This window comes from Acomys minous, assembly GCF_964271855.1.
Source record: "Acomys minous genome assembly, chromosome: 9".
Classification (NCBI taxonomy): domain Eukaryota; kingdom Metazoa; phylum Chordata; class Mammalia; order Rodentia; family Muridae; genus Acomys; species Acomys minous.
Genome location: NC_140490.1, coordinates 58,172,510 through 58,191,077, shown reverse-complemented (window position 1 = coordinate 58,191,077; position 18,568 = coordinate 58,172,510). Strand labels below are relative to the sequence as shown.

General features: G+C 47.3%; 1 protein-coding gene across 5 annotated transcripts in view; it reads left to right on the top strand.

Annotated features, from left to right (window-relative positions):
- Positions 1-18,568, top strand: part of CDYL (chromodomain Y like) — a 219,564-nt gene that overhangs the window by 156,232 nt on the left and 44,764 nt on the right. For 4 of the 5 annotated variants that reach the window (XM_084795437.1, XM_084795438.1, XM_084795439.1 and 1 more), the window contains one exon: positions 469-1,138. The exons of the other annotated variant lie outside the window; for it this stretch is intronic. In XM_084795437.1, the coding sequence (XP_084651563.1) occupies positions 469-1,138 (670 nt within the window). The remainder of the gene's footprint in view (positions 1-468; positions 1,139-18,568) is intronic. 5 annotated transcript variants of the gene reach the window in all.

Sequence of the window (18,568 nt, the reverse complement as noted above, 5' to 3'; positions counted from 1 at the left end):
GGATAAAACACCAGTTGTGTTTTAAGACTAGGGCCCTTTTGTTCAAGCCCTAGCTGGCCTTGAAATGGTAACACTCCTCCTGCCTAAGCCCCGACTTGGGGGAGGCTGCTTTTTTTCTGTTTTAGTTTTGTTGTATGTGTGGTCTAAAAAGGCTTTAACTGGATAGTAACATCATATAAATCCACGTTAATGGGGTACCACCTAGCATTTTGATTTGTGCCTACCAGTCACACATTTTGAGTAAGAAATGTAAGCAGGTAGCCTGTGCTCATTGCAAGGAAGTTGTCAGATTTCTGAGTACTTACTCTGTTACCATTTTCTTTTTTTGATTGGGGGCAGGAAAGAGAAGATGAGCTCTATGGCCTGTGGTGGCCATGACAGTGGTCATGGTGATGGTGATGTTTCCTTGTTAAGCTCATAGCTTTCTTGAGTAATGAGGTTTGTTTTTAACCTTTCTCTCATGCATAGGTGGAAAGAATTGTTGACAAAAGGAAAAACAAGAAAGGGAAGACAGAGTACCTGGTGCGCTGGAAAGGCTATGACAGTGAGGACGACACGTGGGAGCCGGAGCAGCACCTGGTGAACTGTGAGGAATACATCCATGACTTCAACCGGCACCACAGCGAGAGGCAAAAGGAAGGTAGCCTGGCCCGCGCCAACAGAGCCTCCCCCAGCAATGCCCGGAAGCAGATCTCCAGGTCCACCCACAGCAACCTTCCCAAGACTAACCCCAAAGCACTTGTGGTAGGCAAAGATCATGAATCCAAAAACAGCCAGCTGTTGGCTACCAGCCAGAAGTTCAGGAAAAACACAGCCCCCCCATCTCTTGCAAGCCGCAAGAACATGGACCTCACCAAGTCAGGGATCAAGATTCTTGTGCCTAAGAGCCCCATTAAGGGCAGGACCTCGGGCGACAGCTTTCAGGGGGAGAGCCCTGAGAAGCTGGACCCTGTGGAGCAGGGTCCTGAGGACACCGTAGCACCAGAGGTGACTGCAGAGAAACCCGTCGGAGCTTTGCTGGGCCCTGGTGCAGAGCGAGCCAGGATGGGGAGCAGGCCCCGAATACATCCACTAGTGCCTCAGGTTTCTGGCCCTGTGACTGCTGCCATGGCCACGGGCTTAGCTGTTAATGGAAAAGGTGAGTGTCCAGGTAGGCTGTGATGGGCTTTGCTCACGTGCTGTGCAGTGACCCTAGAAGGCCTGTGTCCTTCTCTAGGAGGCTCGTCCTGGGAGTTGGGGGAGTCACACAGCTATCTCCCAGGCTTTCGGGAGATTGACGAGTTCTTCTTTCTTTCTTCAAAGGCGTTGGCTTTCTCTTTACCACCCACAGCTGTGTCACCACTTTGGACTGCTCGTAACAGGGTCTCTTCCTATACCATTTACGATTGGTATTTTTTTATAGCAAACTTTGTGAAGCCTCCTGCCTTCCTACATCTCTCACACACAAGTTTTGTTAAGAATCTACCTGCCAGCATAGACTTAGAGACCACACCCTTTATTTGCATGCCCATGTGACTCCCCAGAAGTGCTTCCAGGGGGGGGAGCACTTTGAGTTTGATCTGTTTCTTGATGCACAGCTGACGAGGCTCTGTTGCCTCTTGTTTGGGAGTCGGAGCTCGTTGTGCACGGTGCTGGTCTGCCACCGTCTCCTTGCTTCCCCCTTGCTCATCCAGACCCCGCCGGCCGGGCTGCTCTGTAAGTCTTGATGCTGTCTTCTTGCCACAGCTTTCTCAGATTTGATTCTGTGTAAGGGACTGTCAATGAAAGAAGCTCAGGGCCTCCTGGCTAACCATGCAGATGCTGCAGTGACGAGTCACAGCCCCAGCTCTACCGTAGCTTCCCACGGCTCTCCTGATTCTTGCCTTTTGACACCTCTCATCCATTTCATTCGTATAAGTGGACAGAATGGTACCCTCTGACCAGGCTAGTGAGTCTTCTCTCTTCTGGGTGCTCTTGGACCACTGCCCCAACCTGTGCAGGCACCGTCACAGCACACCCTGACCAGTCATTCTCAGCCCCCTCCTAAGCCCCTTCCTCTCCTGGCCCTCTCACAGTGTGGTCTCTGTGTATACACTCAGCTTCAGCCTCATAGATCAATATACGACACAGTGGTGTAGGGTTGCTGGGGAAGCCGCTTAGCTCCGCAGGTAAAAAAAAACACACAAGTGTTACTAGCAATCCAGCCATAGTATATATGCGACAAGTTTTCCTCTTGGCCTTGCCTTTGTGTGGCACGTCAGCTGGCTATTAACTGAAATCTGACATCTCCCCAGCATTTTCCAGATTCATACCAGAACGCAAGATCCTTCTCTGCCAGCTACAGATCAGCCTCGCATGGGATGAGGGTTCATTTATGAGTGTGATGACATCCTATAGCCAGGAGGAAGATCATGGACATTCATAGGTAGCAGAGCCTCGTAGTCACCTGCTAGTGAGCTGTGTTTCCCATGTAGGGAAGTCAAATCCAGAGAAACTGGAAGTTCATAGAGAGAGCCATGGACACAGAAGGAATCAAAACAGATGTCTCTATTCATCTCCTGTGTTCTCCCCATGGTGCTTCTGGGGGGCGAGACAGGGGGCGGGGCATGCGGAGCCAGCATGTGTGTCTGCATTGATGACTTCAGGCCAGGCACTGTGCTCAGTTCTGGACGCAGACAAGGACTAGCACAGTAGTTGGCAATGTGACAGCCTGTGAGGCGGGCCCCACTCCACACCTGGTTTTGTATAGTATGCAAGCTAAGAGCAGGCTTCCCTTTTGCCTAATGAGTTAGAAACCAAGAGGACTGTTCATGTGAAAATGCAGCAGAGTGAAACTGTATGTCTGTGTAGGACACAGTTGTGACCATCTATGCATGGATTGTCCATGGTTGTGTCTGCTACAAGGACAGATCTGAGTCCTGATAGGACCCATGTGGCTCAAAGTTTGCTGGTCCCTGCAACAGGAAGTCACCAACTTTTTTAGGCTTTTGTATTTAACTTTTGAGTAGAACATAAAGGCCTCAGAGGGCCTGTGATCCTCTTATCCTTCTCAGAAGTCTCTTTTTTTGTTCATGGAAGGGAATTTAGGATCTCCAACCGTGGACCTAGCAAGGCTGAGAACCCAGAAGGCCAGCTTTGGCGAGTTCCCATGGTATGCACTACCTTTCTCTTGCTCCCCTGTGTGGCCCAAATGAGCTGTGCCCCCTCTTAAGTTTCCACAGTCTGCAAAACCCACTCCCATCCAAAGTCTTGGGTCCTTGTATAAGGATGGTCCTGGGTCTAATTTCAGGACTTGGTGGCTTTCCACTTTTGAAAAGTTCGTGTAGTGCTGCTAAGGGCGTGTGAGCCATCCTGAGATCTTCAGTTTGTAATCTCGCCAAGGAGCTCAGTAGACGTGTGTGAAGTAGCCGAGACTGCCATGTCCCAGCCCCTCTCCTCTTCACGGCCCCTGCTCACCTTCCCGCAGAGAACAGTCTCCACTGAGAGGGCGAATAGGAGCCACTTGAATATTTTTAAGACAGTGGGGACTGATCCGGCCAGTGTTGAGTCTAGACTTACAGATTAATGAGTAGCTTCCCATGCCCAGGGTCCTCCCCCCCTCCGCCCCCCCCATTGGCAAGTCCGATCTGAACAAGTGAGATGGATGCCAAGCTAGCCAGACAAGGCTCAGGTGGACCAGTACCCCTCTCCTCAGGAGGCAGTAGCCTCTGTCCAGTACACCAGCATGCGTCCAGTGGGGACAGGTGGTCAGAACGGTGTCTGCCATGGGGCTGCTTCTAGAGACAAGCTTGTGGGTGGGCTCCAGTGGGACACATGGTCACGGGAGGTAAAGATAAGGACTTGCTGGCCCAGGAGAGAATGGAACACATCCATTCTCCAGAAAGCCACACATCCTCTCTCCTCAGTGATAAGACTCGAGACTGAAGCTGTGCTCAACTGTTGGTCCACATGTGTACGTTTGTTTTTGTTTTTTAAAACAGTTGTTTGTTTTTACCCTCCTGTGTAAGAAAATGGATTTGTTTGAAGCCAATACTGGTAGAGTCATTGGGAAATGAACCATCTTTCTGGTCAAAACAGTAATCATGTGTTCAAGGGATCTGTTTACCACTGAAAACAGAATGTCTGAATCAGAGTGAATGCTGTGGGCCATGTTAATACACTAATACATGGAATGACCGTATGCACATTTAGCTTTTAACTATTTTAGAGCTAAAACAAAGGCTCAGAGGTGGATACATAGCTTCTCTCATAAATCTAGCTAAATTCTCTTCCAGCTCCTCAACCAGGAGGTCAGAGGTCATTTCGTGCTCTATCTAGTGAACTAATTTTACAAAATAAGCAATTGCTTTTAAAAGCTGTTATCATAACTTTTTTCTGTTTACAAATTCACATGGGTAGTTGTTCCTTGTTCTAGGTAGAAAATATGAGACAACTGTCAGCAAACTTTACAAAGAAAATAAGTAGAACCAGAAATAAACCCTACCATTGTTACCACATAGAGGTGGCTATTAGTCAAGGGAAGGCCAACCGCCATCCTGGGCAGCCTTGGCTTGGCTGCCTTTATCTCGCCAAGGTTGTGAGTGGACTTGTGGCCTGGTTCGCTTTCCTACTTCAGGAAGTTTCATGTTAACAGCACCTCTCTAGTCCCATAGTGCTGTTGAGTGTGAAGGCTCTGCCACAGGGACGATGAGGTCAGAAAGCCAGTGCCCAGTGGTAACTGGGACCGCATGGACATGTCTGCTTGAGAAGAAGAGGCATTGAGCAGGTGTAGTGACACGTGCCCATAATCCCAGTGCCCGAGAGGCCGAGGCCGGAGGATTGCTGTGAATCTTAGGCTAGCCTGAGCTACACAGTGGTTCAGGGACATGGAGTACTACAGAGTAAGACCAGAAAAACTGAAATAAAAATAGGCACAAACGAAAATGTATGTGTAACCATGGGTTTTGGGGAGCTGGGGGGAATGACACAGTGGGTAAAAGCACTTGCTATTCTTCCAGAGGACCATGCAGTTCCCAGCACCCACATTGAGTGGCTCACAACTGTCTGTAATTCCAGATCCGTGGGTTCAGACACCCTTCTCTGGCTTCTGTGGGTACCTGCATGCACATGGTATATATACAGACAAGCAGGCAACCACACATATACATAAAATAGCATTACATTGGACTCTTTTCTTTAAGAAGGATTGTTTGTAGGAGCTGGAGAGATGGCTCCATCAGTAATTCGCTTTCTGCAAATGCACGAAGACCTGAGATTGTTTCCCAACACTCAGGTAAAAGCTAGATGTGGTGCCACAATGCCTGAAGGCAGAGACAAGAGCCAGTTGAACTCCGTGAAAACTTGCCTCAAAAAGCTAGGACTGGGGAGGTGGTTCATTGGTTAAAAGAGTTTAGTAGGTGAAAATGCTCACCATGCAAATGTGAGGGCCTAAGTTTGAATCCCCAGAATTCAGTGTAAAAGCCAGGCACTACAGTGTAAGTGGATGTTATCTGGGGCTCCTCTAGTGCCTGTGGGCCAGCTCACCTGTCACATGCAACAGTGAACAGAGACCCTGTCTCAGACAACGTGGAAGGCCAAGGCCAACATCCAAGACTGTCCTCTGGCCTCCACACATGGTTGTGCCCCTGTGTGTCTGACCCAGTGGGCATTTGTTAGAGTTTCTTGTGTAGCTTTCATGTCCTGAGGGGCCCTCTCATTTCCTCCTCACAAAATGAGCTATTTAACACTGAGAACGGTTACAGACATTAAAACCCAGTGCACAACGGCTTGAATGGCTCCCCTACCTCATGATAATTGACTCCCTGAAGCATAAATTATGATGCTCAGTAGCATATGGGGTCTTTTGTTCTTATGATGAGTTTACTGTGCTTTAGAATTCTAATGCTGGCTCTACCCATTATAAAAATTTGGTAATCTCTAAGAAGTCTTCAAAGTGCGCAAGTGTAATCACTTTATTTTAAAACTCATAAATATGTAGGTATTTGCCAATCAGTAATGTGTAACTAAGACCCTTTGGAAAGAAGATCTTGGGTATATCTCACTGGCAGGGCATTTGCCACACTTGAGCAAGCCACTGGCTGGGCTTGGTCTGTAACATGTATATGTGCACACACGGGGTAATTCCATTTGCTACTTACAGGAGTGAAAGCCTTTGTGAATGGAGGGCTGTTTTCTGGGAAAGCACACCCAATTGTACGCTATTTCATCTAGTTTGGATCTCTTTTACAGTTGGCCACATGTAAACTGTACACAAAAACACACACATGAACATTTTTGAGTGCACATTTCTATGCTTTGGTTTGCTTGATTTTTCTTTACATTCTCATTTTCTCATATCTATTTGGACCGTTTTATATATAGCCTAATCTCTTCCCAAAGCACTTGATGTAGTTTTATTGAAATATTAGAGCTCCCTTTTGAAATGCCATTTTTTTTCTCTCCTATGTGTGTCAGGCTGACTGAACTAGTTGTGTCTCTCTACTCTTCAGCTCCTTACCTGAACCTGTGAGACAAGTGAACTGAAGGAAAAGGTACAGAGAGAGGCCATTTCACTAACTTCACGCACGAGCCCCAGAAACGAGGAAGTAGCCAATGACGGAATTAGACGTAAGAACTTAGGTACCGTTTTAACAAAGGACAGTAAGTTGTGAAGAAGGACGACACAAAGGCAGAGATTCTAGGGGTGGTGTCACGGGGTGGGGAGCTAGACACAGACAGGCAGAGAGAGGCTGGTGAGGTAAGATTTGCTTGTGCAAACTTGTCTGGGTTCCATCTCTGTACTGAGAAGTTGCTTTTTGGTACTGAAAGGGCAGAGCACAGTTAAGAATAGGCCCTGCCTGGGTTCGCATTTGAGAGCAGGGATGTATTCTCATCCCTTCCAGGCACTTAGGGAAGGACCTTGCGCAGCACAGATGGCGTGCCAGGCCTGACTGCCAATCGCCCTCGCCTGCACAGGGAAGCAGGCTCCTTGGAGTGTTTCTCCTTCCTGCCTTGTGAGTGTATTAAGACATCTTCAGGGATATTCAGGGCAGTTGCCTTCCCATTGAGCCAATCTCAGTGCCCTTGTTCCCAGTTTAGATGTTTCACCAGATGTGAACGTTTTACATTTTTTATTTTATTATATTTGTGACGAGAGTATTTGCCTGCATTTATGTATGTTCCCCATGTGTGTGCCTGGTGTCCTCGAAGGCCAGAAGAGGGCACTGGATCCTATGGAAAGGAGATTTATAAATAGTTGTGAGCTGCCATGTGGCTGCCGGGTGTCAAACCTTGTTATCTAAAAGAACAGCATTATTAGCATTAGGATTTTCCATGTTGCCACGCCAAGTATTTCTTCAGAAATGTTAAACTTTATATAAATTGCCATAGTAATGGAAGTTGCTAGACCAGTGTGAGAAATGCCTGCACACTCTTTGCCCACATGGCCAGTTCTTGTCTTGCCTCGTTTTATTCTCCTGCCCTTTCTTACATCACAGTTGCTTATAACCATGCACGTGTGTGTGGGCACATTTCTTCTTCGAGTCTGAGAGTTGGCAACTCCCTGTTGTAAACAGTGGGTCCATAATTGAGGAATTTGATAGGTATTGCCAAAATGCTGTCTGAAAAAGCTGTGGAGATCGGACCATTTCATCTACCTCACTGTATCTGCCAGGGGAGGCAGAAAATGGCGAGCCATGGCTTGAATTTTAAATCGGGAAAACTTGGACTGTCTGGACGCTTTTTCTGTTCTTCGCCTCACAATCCTCACCTGGCTTCCTGTCAGTGGCTCACAGTTTCAGATGTGATCGCAGGCACACGCACTCCATCCTAGGAGCTGTGCTGTCTCCGCCGTGTGTTCAAGCGTTCATGCTGTGGAGGGCATGCTTATTCATGGCTCTTCAACCCACTTGTGGGCGTCTCTTCTTAGAGGCCAGAAACCCTTCAGATTCATTTCCATCAGGAAGATAATTCCTTCCCAGTTTTGAATATACCAAAAGCTCTTGGTTCAATTTGAAGTTTCATAAAGTATAATTTAAAAGAAATTTGCATTTTAAAAAAATCAGCTGTAAAAAGAAAAAAACGCGTAACTATATTTGTGCCTCTTTTGAATTTTTCATGACACAGGGAAGGAGAGCTTTCAAGTTAACCTCCTTGGTCTATGGTTTGATTTTGTTGTTTTTGGGGGGGGGTTTTGTTTTTTGTTGTTGTTGTTTTGTTTTTGTTTTGGTGCTTTGTTATTTACTCTGAGAATGTGAGAGCTGAACACCTGTCCTCCCGTTTTTGTCTAGTTTGCATCGTGTGCTAAGTCTCGGTGAGGCAGTCCTCAGGTGGCATCCTCTGTCTCGAGGTGACATGTCGGTGTCCCCAGCTGTGCAGCATGCTGCTCTGTTGCCATCTTTCCGCTTCCCAACTCAGACTGTCTTGTTACAGGAGAGACTGAACATGAGGAAGAAGGTGGTTTGACTGACTCCCAGAGTTGGTAGGAAAGTAGAGTGTACATTACAACCTAATTCTGGCTCCCACTTTCTGCCCTGTCAAGTGACAGGCAAGATTTTATCAGCACAATTCACGCTACCAGTGGGTATTATATTAGACAAGACCCCCCCCTCTGTTTTTTCCCCCCTTGCCTGGCTCAAATAAGTGTAATGACTCAAAACAAGCCAATGAAAATGACATGTGTTGGCCATGTAGTCTAACTGGGCACAGCTGCTGGACACAACAAGGCCGGAAGACTAGCAGGCCTCCACTGGCCTCTGCTCCTCTGGGCTCTGTTTTCTTCATTCAGACAAGCCAGAGTACAGTGGGTTGGTGCCCTGATCTCACAGTAGACCAGCCAAGAAGAACTCTTCTTCCTCCAGAGCACCAAGGGGACAGCTAACTACACAAAAATTGTCTGACCTAGCAGGTGCTTTACAAGGGAGTCCCTAGCTGGAAACCGGAACAGTGAATAGTCTTGACACAACTAAAATCACCAAGTACATTTAAATATAGAACTTTCCAAGGGGGTGAGATTATCATCAGGTTAAAAAGTATCATTTGAGTAATACTTTCAAGTTATGTCATGTTTTGGTGTTTAGCCAGCTGACTCACACAGCCTTGTCTTCCCATTATAGCTCTGGACTCTGCTCCTGGTAGCCCATGCTCTGTCCAGCCATTAGCTATATTTAGATCCAAGTCCCACTCGTGGAGGACATACCCTGCCTTTATTTCTTTGCTATGTATTCACTGGCCTTATGCATACATAACAGCTGTTTGAATATAATGTCATGGGTCCCTGGGAGACTCCAGAGAGTAAATCCCCAAGGCTGTTTAGCTTTGGATAGAGTCCTCTTAGAGTGGTTTGATAGCAGGGCGGAAGGACTGGAAAGGAGCCGTTTTCCTAGAGAAATCTTAAAAAATAAATCCCTATGGGAAATGCTCTTGAAAGACCTGATATAAAAGAACTGCTGGGAAAAGGCATGGGAGTCCCTAGGTCAAGGGTCACACCAACGGCTGAGCTACAGGGATTCCCGTGTGTGTCACAAGTGATAACAAGAACAGAGAGTTCCTGCCATTTGAGTCAGGGGAGGGGGCCTTTCTGCTGGTTTTGATTATGCCAGTGTGTGCCTGGTGATTAGTATCAAAGACCTTCAGCACCTTCCTCATGTGCTGGCCACCAAAGTCTGTTCATACAGCCCCACACACCGCTCTTGAAGGTTTGTGTCTGATGTGCTGGGGACTGTGTAGAAAGCAGAGCAGAGTGATTAAGGGGGGCTGCAGTCAGGGTAAGCTGAGTCCCACTCAGAGGATGCAGGAGTCCATTGGCACTTAATAGTAGTGAGAACGAGAGGGCTGCCATTTTAGTAAATATCTTTACAATTTGAGATTCTCTTACATTGTCTAAGCCCAGCTCACAGGTGTTTCTATGTGCATGAGTAAGTTTGTTGGAGGAATTTGATCACTGCTCTTCTTCTGAGAAGGTGAGTGGGAAGTGATTTGACAGGTGTCTGTGGCTTGGCAACTCAGAAGGCAGGGTGAGGTTTGAGCTTGTCCTGTACATGGGCCAGGTAGATCGTGTTGCCTTCTGCAAGCACACCTAGGCAGCCGCTTGCTGGGCCATGTGTAGGCCACACGAGAGTTGTTCGCCGCCAGAGCTTAGACTTGGGTGTACTCCAGGTGTTTCCTTCTTGCTACTCCTTGGTGCTTACTTTCTTTTTCTTTTCTTGAAATGGCTTCTATCCCTTTCTCCTCCTCCTCCCGACTGTTGGTAACCGCTGTGCTTGTAAATCTGTTGGGTGTGCATCTGCTGTCCTAGCACTCACTCGTGAGAGTTTTCAGGGTTCTCCCTCCTGCTCCAGACCTTCTGCCTGCTCCTCTGCTCCTTCTCAGCATTCCTCTATCTTTCTAAGCTTGGTAACCCTCGAGACACCTATCTCATCTGCCCTGCCCACGTGGGATGGCTTTTTATTAATTAGCATCAAAATACTATCAGACCATCCCCCAATCGTTCTGTGGTGCGGTTCCCCTGGTGTAACTCTCAGGAGTCTAGCAGATCATCTACGAGACAGAAGGAGCCACACCGTCAGTGGACCGAGCTTGGAGGTGTCCACCGAGATCCCGCCACCAATCTTCAAACTCCGGGCACCGCGGTACTAGGAGTGGGGTCAAGAATCCCAAGAATGTTTTCACCTTGGGCTCAGACTAAGGCAAGATTACATTCTCTTCAGACTCCTTTCACAGTGTTCCAAGGATGCCACTTCCTGACCAAAGCCTGAGTTGTGGTACCTGCCCCCTCCTCATAACTGTTGGCTCAAGCCAGCTCTTGGTCTCCTATTCCATTATTCCTCAGAGTTGTTTGTTGCCTCTCAAGTCACAGCATTTATTCTCACTCATCTCTGCCTGCGACTAAGATGTGGCCTCTAGGGGAGGCAACCTCTTCTCCCATTAGTACCTGTGTTAATGGTGAACCTGCAGTTGGCTAGGCTCATTACAGCATGTCACTGCATCGTTGGTGCTTGCTTCCCCCCCCCCCCACCTTTGCTGGGGAGGAGCCCCGGGCTATAAGACGCCAATGCCACAGCTCATGTCTTGATTTTCCTTCCACATCTCTGGTGTACACTCAAAGGTGTCATGTCTTTTTTTTTTTTTTTTTTTTTCTTTTCCTTCCAGAAATAAAAACCAGGTTTTAAGATGAATGTCCCTTAGCTGGTTCCTGCCTGTGTCACCATTAGAAAGCTTCTTGTTCCCTCAGCCCCTTCAAGTTTCTACCTTGAATCCTCCCCATGGGGGGGGGGTAAACACGCCCACCATTGCTGGCTCTTTTCCTTTCTCGTTCTTCAGTCTGAGTTGCCCTGGCTGCTTCTGCAGATGATTAGCATCTAGATGTTGAACCTGCAGCTTAAGTCTTCTCAGAACCTATATCCCCAGCCACACTTACTATGCTTTGCCACACTATTGCTAGTGTTTTGCAGTGTTTAAGTGCAACAGTTATGAAGAGGGGGCAGGTACCACAAGTCAGCATTAGCTTTGCATTGTGCATCACTAAGTTCACAGTTCAGTTGTGTTACATGGTTTTTCAGTCGCAAAGAAAAGCTCTGTACATAGTCAGGTCCCCTTTCTGCCCTGCTCCACCCCCACAGCCCGTGGTGGGGCATAGCCTCTGGGGGCCCCTTTTAACTCTCAGTGTCTGCATTTACCCTCCAGTTTCTCTAATAAGTGAAAATGGCTCATCCCTTTGAAACTGGCTCATGTCCTTAGCATAATGCCCTCAAGGCTCCTGGTGTCCACCTCCGTTCTGCTAGGCAGAGTGCGCCACTGTTAAAGCCCTGCCTTGTTTCTCCTTTGGTCAGCCGTTGTCTCTTGAGTTGCTTCTGCCTTCCGGCTATTGCAAATGTCACTGCTTAGTACAGGGGTCTAGAAGCTTCTCTTCAAGGCCCTGGTTTTGGTTCTTTTGGATAAATAGCAGGGGTAGATTGCTGATTTTATGGAAGTTTAGGGTCCCCTCGCTGCTGGTTTCCATACCCGCTGTACTATCATCTTGTGCCATTTCAGGGACCCCCGTTTCTCCACAGCCTTGCCAGATCTTTATATTTTACATCCCTCGTTTCTTCTCCACTGGTTCACAAGCTGTCCTGCCACCTGTTAGTGTAACATTCTCTACGACACCTTGCTGTGGCATCCACACACAGAAGGAGGCTGTTGGGTGCAGTGGTCCTCGGAAGAGTCACTCGCTGACAGCATCAATGTGGGGTTCTGGTTGCCTCAGATCACCCGCCACCTTACCCCTAAATATTGGGAACCTCTTTCTAATTACGCATCCCTTATTCTTTACCTACTGGGGCAGAGGGCACAGACTCAGGCTGGCCATGAGCTTGTAGTTCTTGTGCCTTTGCCTCAGGTACTGGTGTTGCTGCCATGCCTCCCTCCCACATTCGCACATGCCTTTTTCAGCGAAGTTGACATAATCCTCCTGCAGCTGTCTCCAGTGTGCCAGGGACTTCCTGACAGGAAAACCCAGGACTCTCCTTGTTCTACTCCCTGCCATGTGGTATGAAGTGTTTTCTTCCGTGGTTCACCTTCAGTGTGTCTTTAATTGCCCTATTCTGAAGATTAATATTATATTGCTTTATTTATACAAAATCTAGACAAAAGATAATTGAACTTAAATGGAATTATATAGAGCCCCCCACCTGACTGAGCCTTTGCATCAGTTTGCCCATCTCCTGCCACTGATGCCCTGAGGAGAGGCTTCCTGTTTCTTCCCCCCAGGAGGTTGTGGTACTAGCATTGGCCTTCCACTTTCCCCTGTTCATGGGGGCTCTGGTCTGTTGTACTTGTGCTACATTCATTGATTTGAGTTTACCACACCTTTAGTGGCTTTTAAGTTTTGGATTTTTGTTTTGTTTTTTGTTTTTAAGATTTATTTACTTTTATGTATGTGAGTGATCTGTATATACACCTGCAGGCCAGAAGAGGGCGTCAGATCCTGTTCTAGATGGTTGTGAGCCACCATATGGTCACTGGGAATTGAGCTCAGGATCTCTTAACCACTGAGCCACCTCTCCAGACTTTTAAGTTTTAAATTGATTGTGTTGCATCAGTTGATCGTGACAGGAGAGTTTCTGGAAGCTCTGGGTCCCTTCAGTGCACATAGCAGTGACTGCGTTGTGTCTGAATTCACAGCCATGCTCCTGTTTCTAGGAGTCCCTGGGATTCAGCACACAGGCAGTGTCTTCTTAGCACAGGCCCCTGTTTGCCAGCTCTGTAGTTACCACAACCATACTATGCTTATCACATGACCAGAAGCCACCCCCCGCCCCCTCAGCAGTATTAAAAGTTAAATCCTGGAGTTGTGGGCAGCACTCCTCAGGGCAAGAGCAGCATGCGTGCTTCCACACATTGTTAAGAAGATTGTCATGAATGAACCCTGCACAGATCCATCCTTGCCAGAGTGGTGACATCTAATGAGAGAAGCTAGGTTTATGAATCCAGCTACCCCAATGCCCATCTTCCCCAGGAATATGGGTCTGATGACCTCCTTTTAAAGCCATAAATAGGCTCCACATTGCCTATTCACGATAGAAGTGTTAAGAAACATTATAAAGCTTACCTCCAAAGTATTTGTTACCTCGCTGCTGATGCTGTTGTTTTTCCCTGAGCTCACACATAGCTCTTGAAGGCACATGGACTGTCTTCCCATCTTCCATTCACCATGTCTCCTCCACTGCTCCCTCTGGGAAGGCAATGCTGTATAATCAGGTTTATTTATTGTGCTATCTGGCCCGTCCCGACTGTGTTGTTACATGTAGTTTTAAAGAGTTGTTCTGTATGAGTGCGTGCACACAAATGCATGCCTGTGAGTGTCCCGTGTGTGTGTGACCATGGGGGCCAGAAGGAGACACTAAATCCCCTGGAGATGGAGATAAGGTGTTGGGAGCACCTGCTTTGGTGCCCCCGCCCCCTTGCCCAGCATGCTCTGCACTGAAAGATCCTGATTGATGAGTAGGTAGTGGGCCAAGGAGCACAGGACTGAAGTGATTGTATATTGCAGACTCACCGAACCCAGCAAATGATAGTTTGTTGCCACATAAGCTGCAGAGTGCTCTTAGCCCCCTAAACTAGTAAGAATATTAGACCCTCAAAGCCGACCTTGCTGAGCTAGAGGGACAGCTCTACTCTGTCTGTCTGTCTGTCTGTCTGTCTGTCTGTCTATGTCTATAAGCATATATTCCCCTCCCCTTCATGCTCTTGCCACGAGGTCTTCACCACAGCACCAGACATTTCATTATAGTAACAAAAATTGGGCTATTGGATGCAAGGTTGTTTTGGTTTTTTGTTGTTTGGTTTTTTTTTTAAGTTCATCTTTCTGTGTAAGGTTGTCTGAGGAAACCCTGGAACTGTTGGTTTTGAGCCACTTAAGGTGAGTGCAGGGAGCCAAACTCCCAACCTCTAGAAAAGCAGCAAGTGCTCTTCACGGCTGAGCCATCTTTGCAGCCCCGAAAGCCCATTTTTATCGTCCAGTGCCATTGTTAGCTGCAGCCCAGTGGAAGCACCTGTGTTGATATAGTGATTGGAACCGCGACAGAAAATGACTTAGTCCCAGCAAAATCTTAAAGTTCTGTAGTAAGACGGCATGGTTTATGAGGCAGGTGCCTACAGCTTTAAGTATTGTAGTAGTAATGGGGGTGCGTTCTGTCTGGTAAGGGTGAGTACCGTGACTTTTACTGGGTGTAACACACATTATTGCCTTAAGTTCATAATGAACTAGATAGAGCTTATATTTCATCTTGCTGGTGTTGAGTGATGTGTCCCTTGGTAGCACTGTAACTGTAGTGTTCTCTTCGGAAGGCACTTCCAGCAACTTCCGTAGTTGGTATTACCTCTAAAAGCTAAATGCCATTTTGGTTTTGTAGCAATGCTATGAAAATATAATGTGAACACTCTGCTTGATAAGGAAGATCAAGCTGCTTAATTACCTGCGCTCTGCAGGCATGGCTGCTTCTTTGTGATGCTGCACTTCACTGGAGGCCACAGAGGAGCATTTTCCACAGAGGGCAGCATTGGACGTCCATCTATAGCATCAAGATTTGAGCATGTATTGTGTAGGCTTAAAGGCCAAGTTAGAAAACAGTTTTCTCCTTTTGCCTGTCTTAAACTTGACTTTTAAAAAAAGCTTACTTGGGACAAAAGGCTTTATAGCTATTCTGAGTTCCTCGGTTGCCCTAGCCTTAGAACAAGTGAAGAAGAGGAACTTAAAATGGTCCTGAGTTGTGTTGTGGTTTGGTTTTATCTAGGGGAAGGGTTGTCCATGCCAGACTTTGGTAGCGTTCCCACTGCGTGGTCTAAACATTTTCATAATATCATTTTTCGGAAGGTAATTCTGGCTGTTTGTAAGGAAGGGCCATGGCATCCCCTATTTTTCACGAGGGATTCTCTGATGCTCCTGTTAGGCAGTTCCCAGTGGCCTTCCCTGCTTGGGTAGTGTCCCTGGCTGCTGTGACAGCTTAGCATGGCCCCTTTCCAGTCTTGAGTGCTTCGGTAGAACAGTTCAACCATGTTAGAAACCGCAGCTCCTTGAAAGCAGGAAAGCACATCCTGAGGGCTGGAGGGCTGGGTTAGTGCAAGCACTGGCTGTCAGCACAGTGACTCCTGCAGAGAGAACAGGGAGGTGGTGGGCACAGGCTGACTGCTGCGGCTTAGCATTTCCTTGGTCCACAGAAGAATGGAGAGAAAAGCTGACAGGCGCCACTTGGCCCTGGCGCAGGTTTTAAGTAGTAATAACTGGATTTCTAAATCGTGTGGATTGCTCTGGGTGGCGTCTGAGCTCTAGTGAATGCGGCTTTCAGATTTTCACCTTGTGTTCTGTGTCTGATGCAGAAATGGGTGTTCCATCTTGTTTTCTGGGTGACTCTTGTCCTCAACTGGGAGGCAGCCCATTGATCCCTCCTCAGCAGTCACCAGTGGTGCTGGATCAGAGTTACAGCTGCGGGTCTTGGAAATTCCCTGTCTGGTGGTGAGAAAGATGCCTGCACAGACTGTGCCACCTTTGCAGTGGTGACCTGGGTGCTGGCATAGTTTAAACAACTGTGCTCACTTCTTGGACTCCTCCCAGATGGCGTGACTGTGGAGCCTAGTTGAGAAACATTAGCTGGTGTGTGTGCATTTAAAAGAAGACTTTAGTTTAGGGCTTTAGCTTTGCAGAGTGAAGGTAGCATTGTTGGGGTCCCTGCCTGGCAGCTCTCCGCACTTGTCCTTTCCTGAGGACAACATTGCACAACTGCAGAGGATTCTCCTGTTGTCCGTGTAAATGGCATGTATTGCTTCCACTTCCCTTGGGCCAACTTGTGGTCTGTATGTAGTTTGACCCATGTCCTTGCATGTGCACAAAAGGTTTTGTGTGACATCTCTCGGGCTTGAGAATCTCTGTGTTTTCATACAAAGTTAAGACTTAGGTCTGCACACACAGGTGGTTATGCTCTTGGGATAAGCCCTCTTCTGGCCACCTGTGAATATTTAATGACAGTGACGGGTAGGAAAAGCGAGTGTATTAGGAGAGAAAATGCACCGACATCTAATTATTTACACATTTCACCATAGGCATTTTAAACAAAATGCTTTGAAAAACTAATTACTGACCCGCTCTATCAGGCAGAAGGTAGATCCAGCCTTTCCTTTTCCGGGGGTGCCATGAGCCACCCTTCCCTTCTCCCACATCCTTAGCATCCAGTGTGTCACTAGGCCAGCGGTTTTCAACCTGTGGGTTGCAACCAATTTGTGTGTGTGTGTGTGTGTGTGTGTGTGTGTGTGTGTAAGGGGTGGGGGTTGAATGACCCAAGACCATGGGAAAACATAGGTGGTTGCATCATGATTCATAACAGTGGCAAAATGACAGTTGTGAATTAACAGTGAAAATAACTTTATGGGTGGGAGTCACCACAACATGAGGAACTGTATGAAAGATCACAGTGTTAGGAAGTTGGCGTCTTTGGTATTGTCTTTTTTCAAGTGATGTTATATCTGGAAGGCTGTGCTGTAGATGTGAGTCATGAATCACTCTCTGGCTTTAGGCTCCCGGCTTTCTGAAGCACTGGACCTCCACACTGGTCTGCAGAACATGGGGCTGGCCTGCCTCACTTCAGTGACTCGACTTCCTCCGTCTGAAATTGGCAGGTTTCTTCCTTTCTGCCTTTGTATGCAAGTCAAGTCGTCCCTGAGTAGGATCAGCATTTGGACAGTGACAACTCATGGCTGCCTGCGTAGGGACCATAGACTCTGGTGCTAATTTTCTTGCTCGTCCTACTAGATTAAGTTCTTTGAGCAGACTTCATGCTTTTATTTCTTTGTTCCTGGCCAGAAGCTAATAAAGGATAGATGGATAGACAGATGCGGGGACAACCAGTGGGTGGATGAGCCGGCTGAATGCAGTGAGCACTTGAGGCTTAGACTGTTCAGAGCCCTATGCAGAAAGGTAATTTGATTAGCTAATATGACTGGATAGTAAAACATTTCCAAAGCCAAACATTGTGTTTGTGGGAGGGGCTACATGGAGTTCTTTTGATTATAGGGCTCTTGGCAGCTACTCCCTGGAGGGAAGGAAGTACTGTTGGCGGGACATTGCTTTTCCTACTACACTGTCTATAGAGAAGGAGCCAGCCATGTGTCTGCCTGTTTCCAGGTAAAGAGGGAGAAAGGCAAACAACCTTGGGGAAAAGGACAGGGAGATGTAAGTCTTTCCTGGGGCAGCATCTGGAGCCTCCATCCTGCAGGTGCTTAGAAAAATCATTGGAGCCTTGTACCCAGGAGAGGGAGCAGCTCACAGCTATGAAGGAAAAGACCCACAAAGCCCTGAGATGATGTGTTTCAGTACTGTATGGTAGCAAGCCTAGTCTTTATTTTTCTTTTACAGACATTTCTGCATCCTGCCCAGTTCCTGGTGCTGCAGATACCACAGCAGCACCAGGTGGAGGTGTGGTTCCAAGGTAGAACTCATGCCTACCTTGTGTAAGCCCACTGTGTTCTGCCCCCCAGCACACATTGTGTGTGTGTGTGTGTGTGTGTGTGTGTGTGTGTGTGTGTGTGAGAGAGAGAGAGAGAGAGAGAGACAGAGACAGAGACAGAGACAGAGAGACAGAGGAGAGGAGAGGGGGGGGCGAGAGATTTTACAAGTGCAGAGTGAGTTTCATAATTCTCTTTTGAGTCCTATGTTAGTTTTAGAACTATACTATATAAATGAAACAACTCTTTCCAGAGAGTCATTATAACCGAAAATGGGGGACTAGCCTATGGGAGCAGCTGAGAGAGGAGAGCCTTTGGAACGTAAGTAAGTGTGTGCCTGCCGCTAGACCTGATTTTGGTCTTAAAGTTGTTGGCCTGAAAGTAACTTGAAAGTTGGACTAACCAGAGGTCTTAATGTTCAGATTAAGTGCTTTCAATGAAAACATCTTGTGTGAAAATGTTTATCTTTAAAACTCCGCTTTTAAAATTTCACAAAAATAGAAATGCCTCAGAATTGTTGGTTTAAGGGGGGAGTCCTTAATTAAAGGGCCTGTGTCACCCCAGAGAGTTATTTATTTTGATGTGTCTATGTGGACTAGCCTCCCTTAGATCCCTGGGCACTAGACACTTGGGGTTT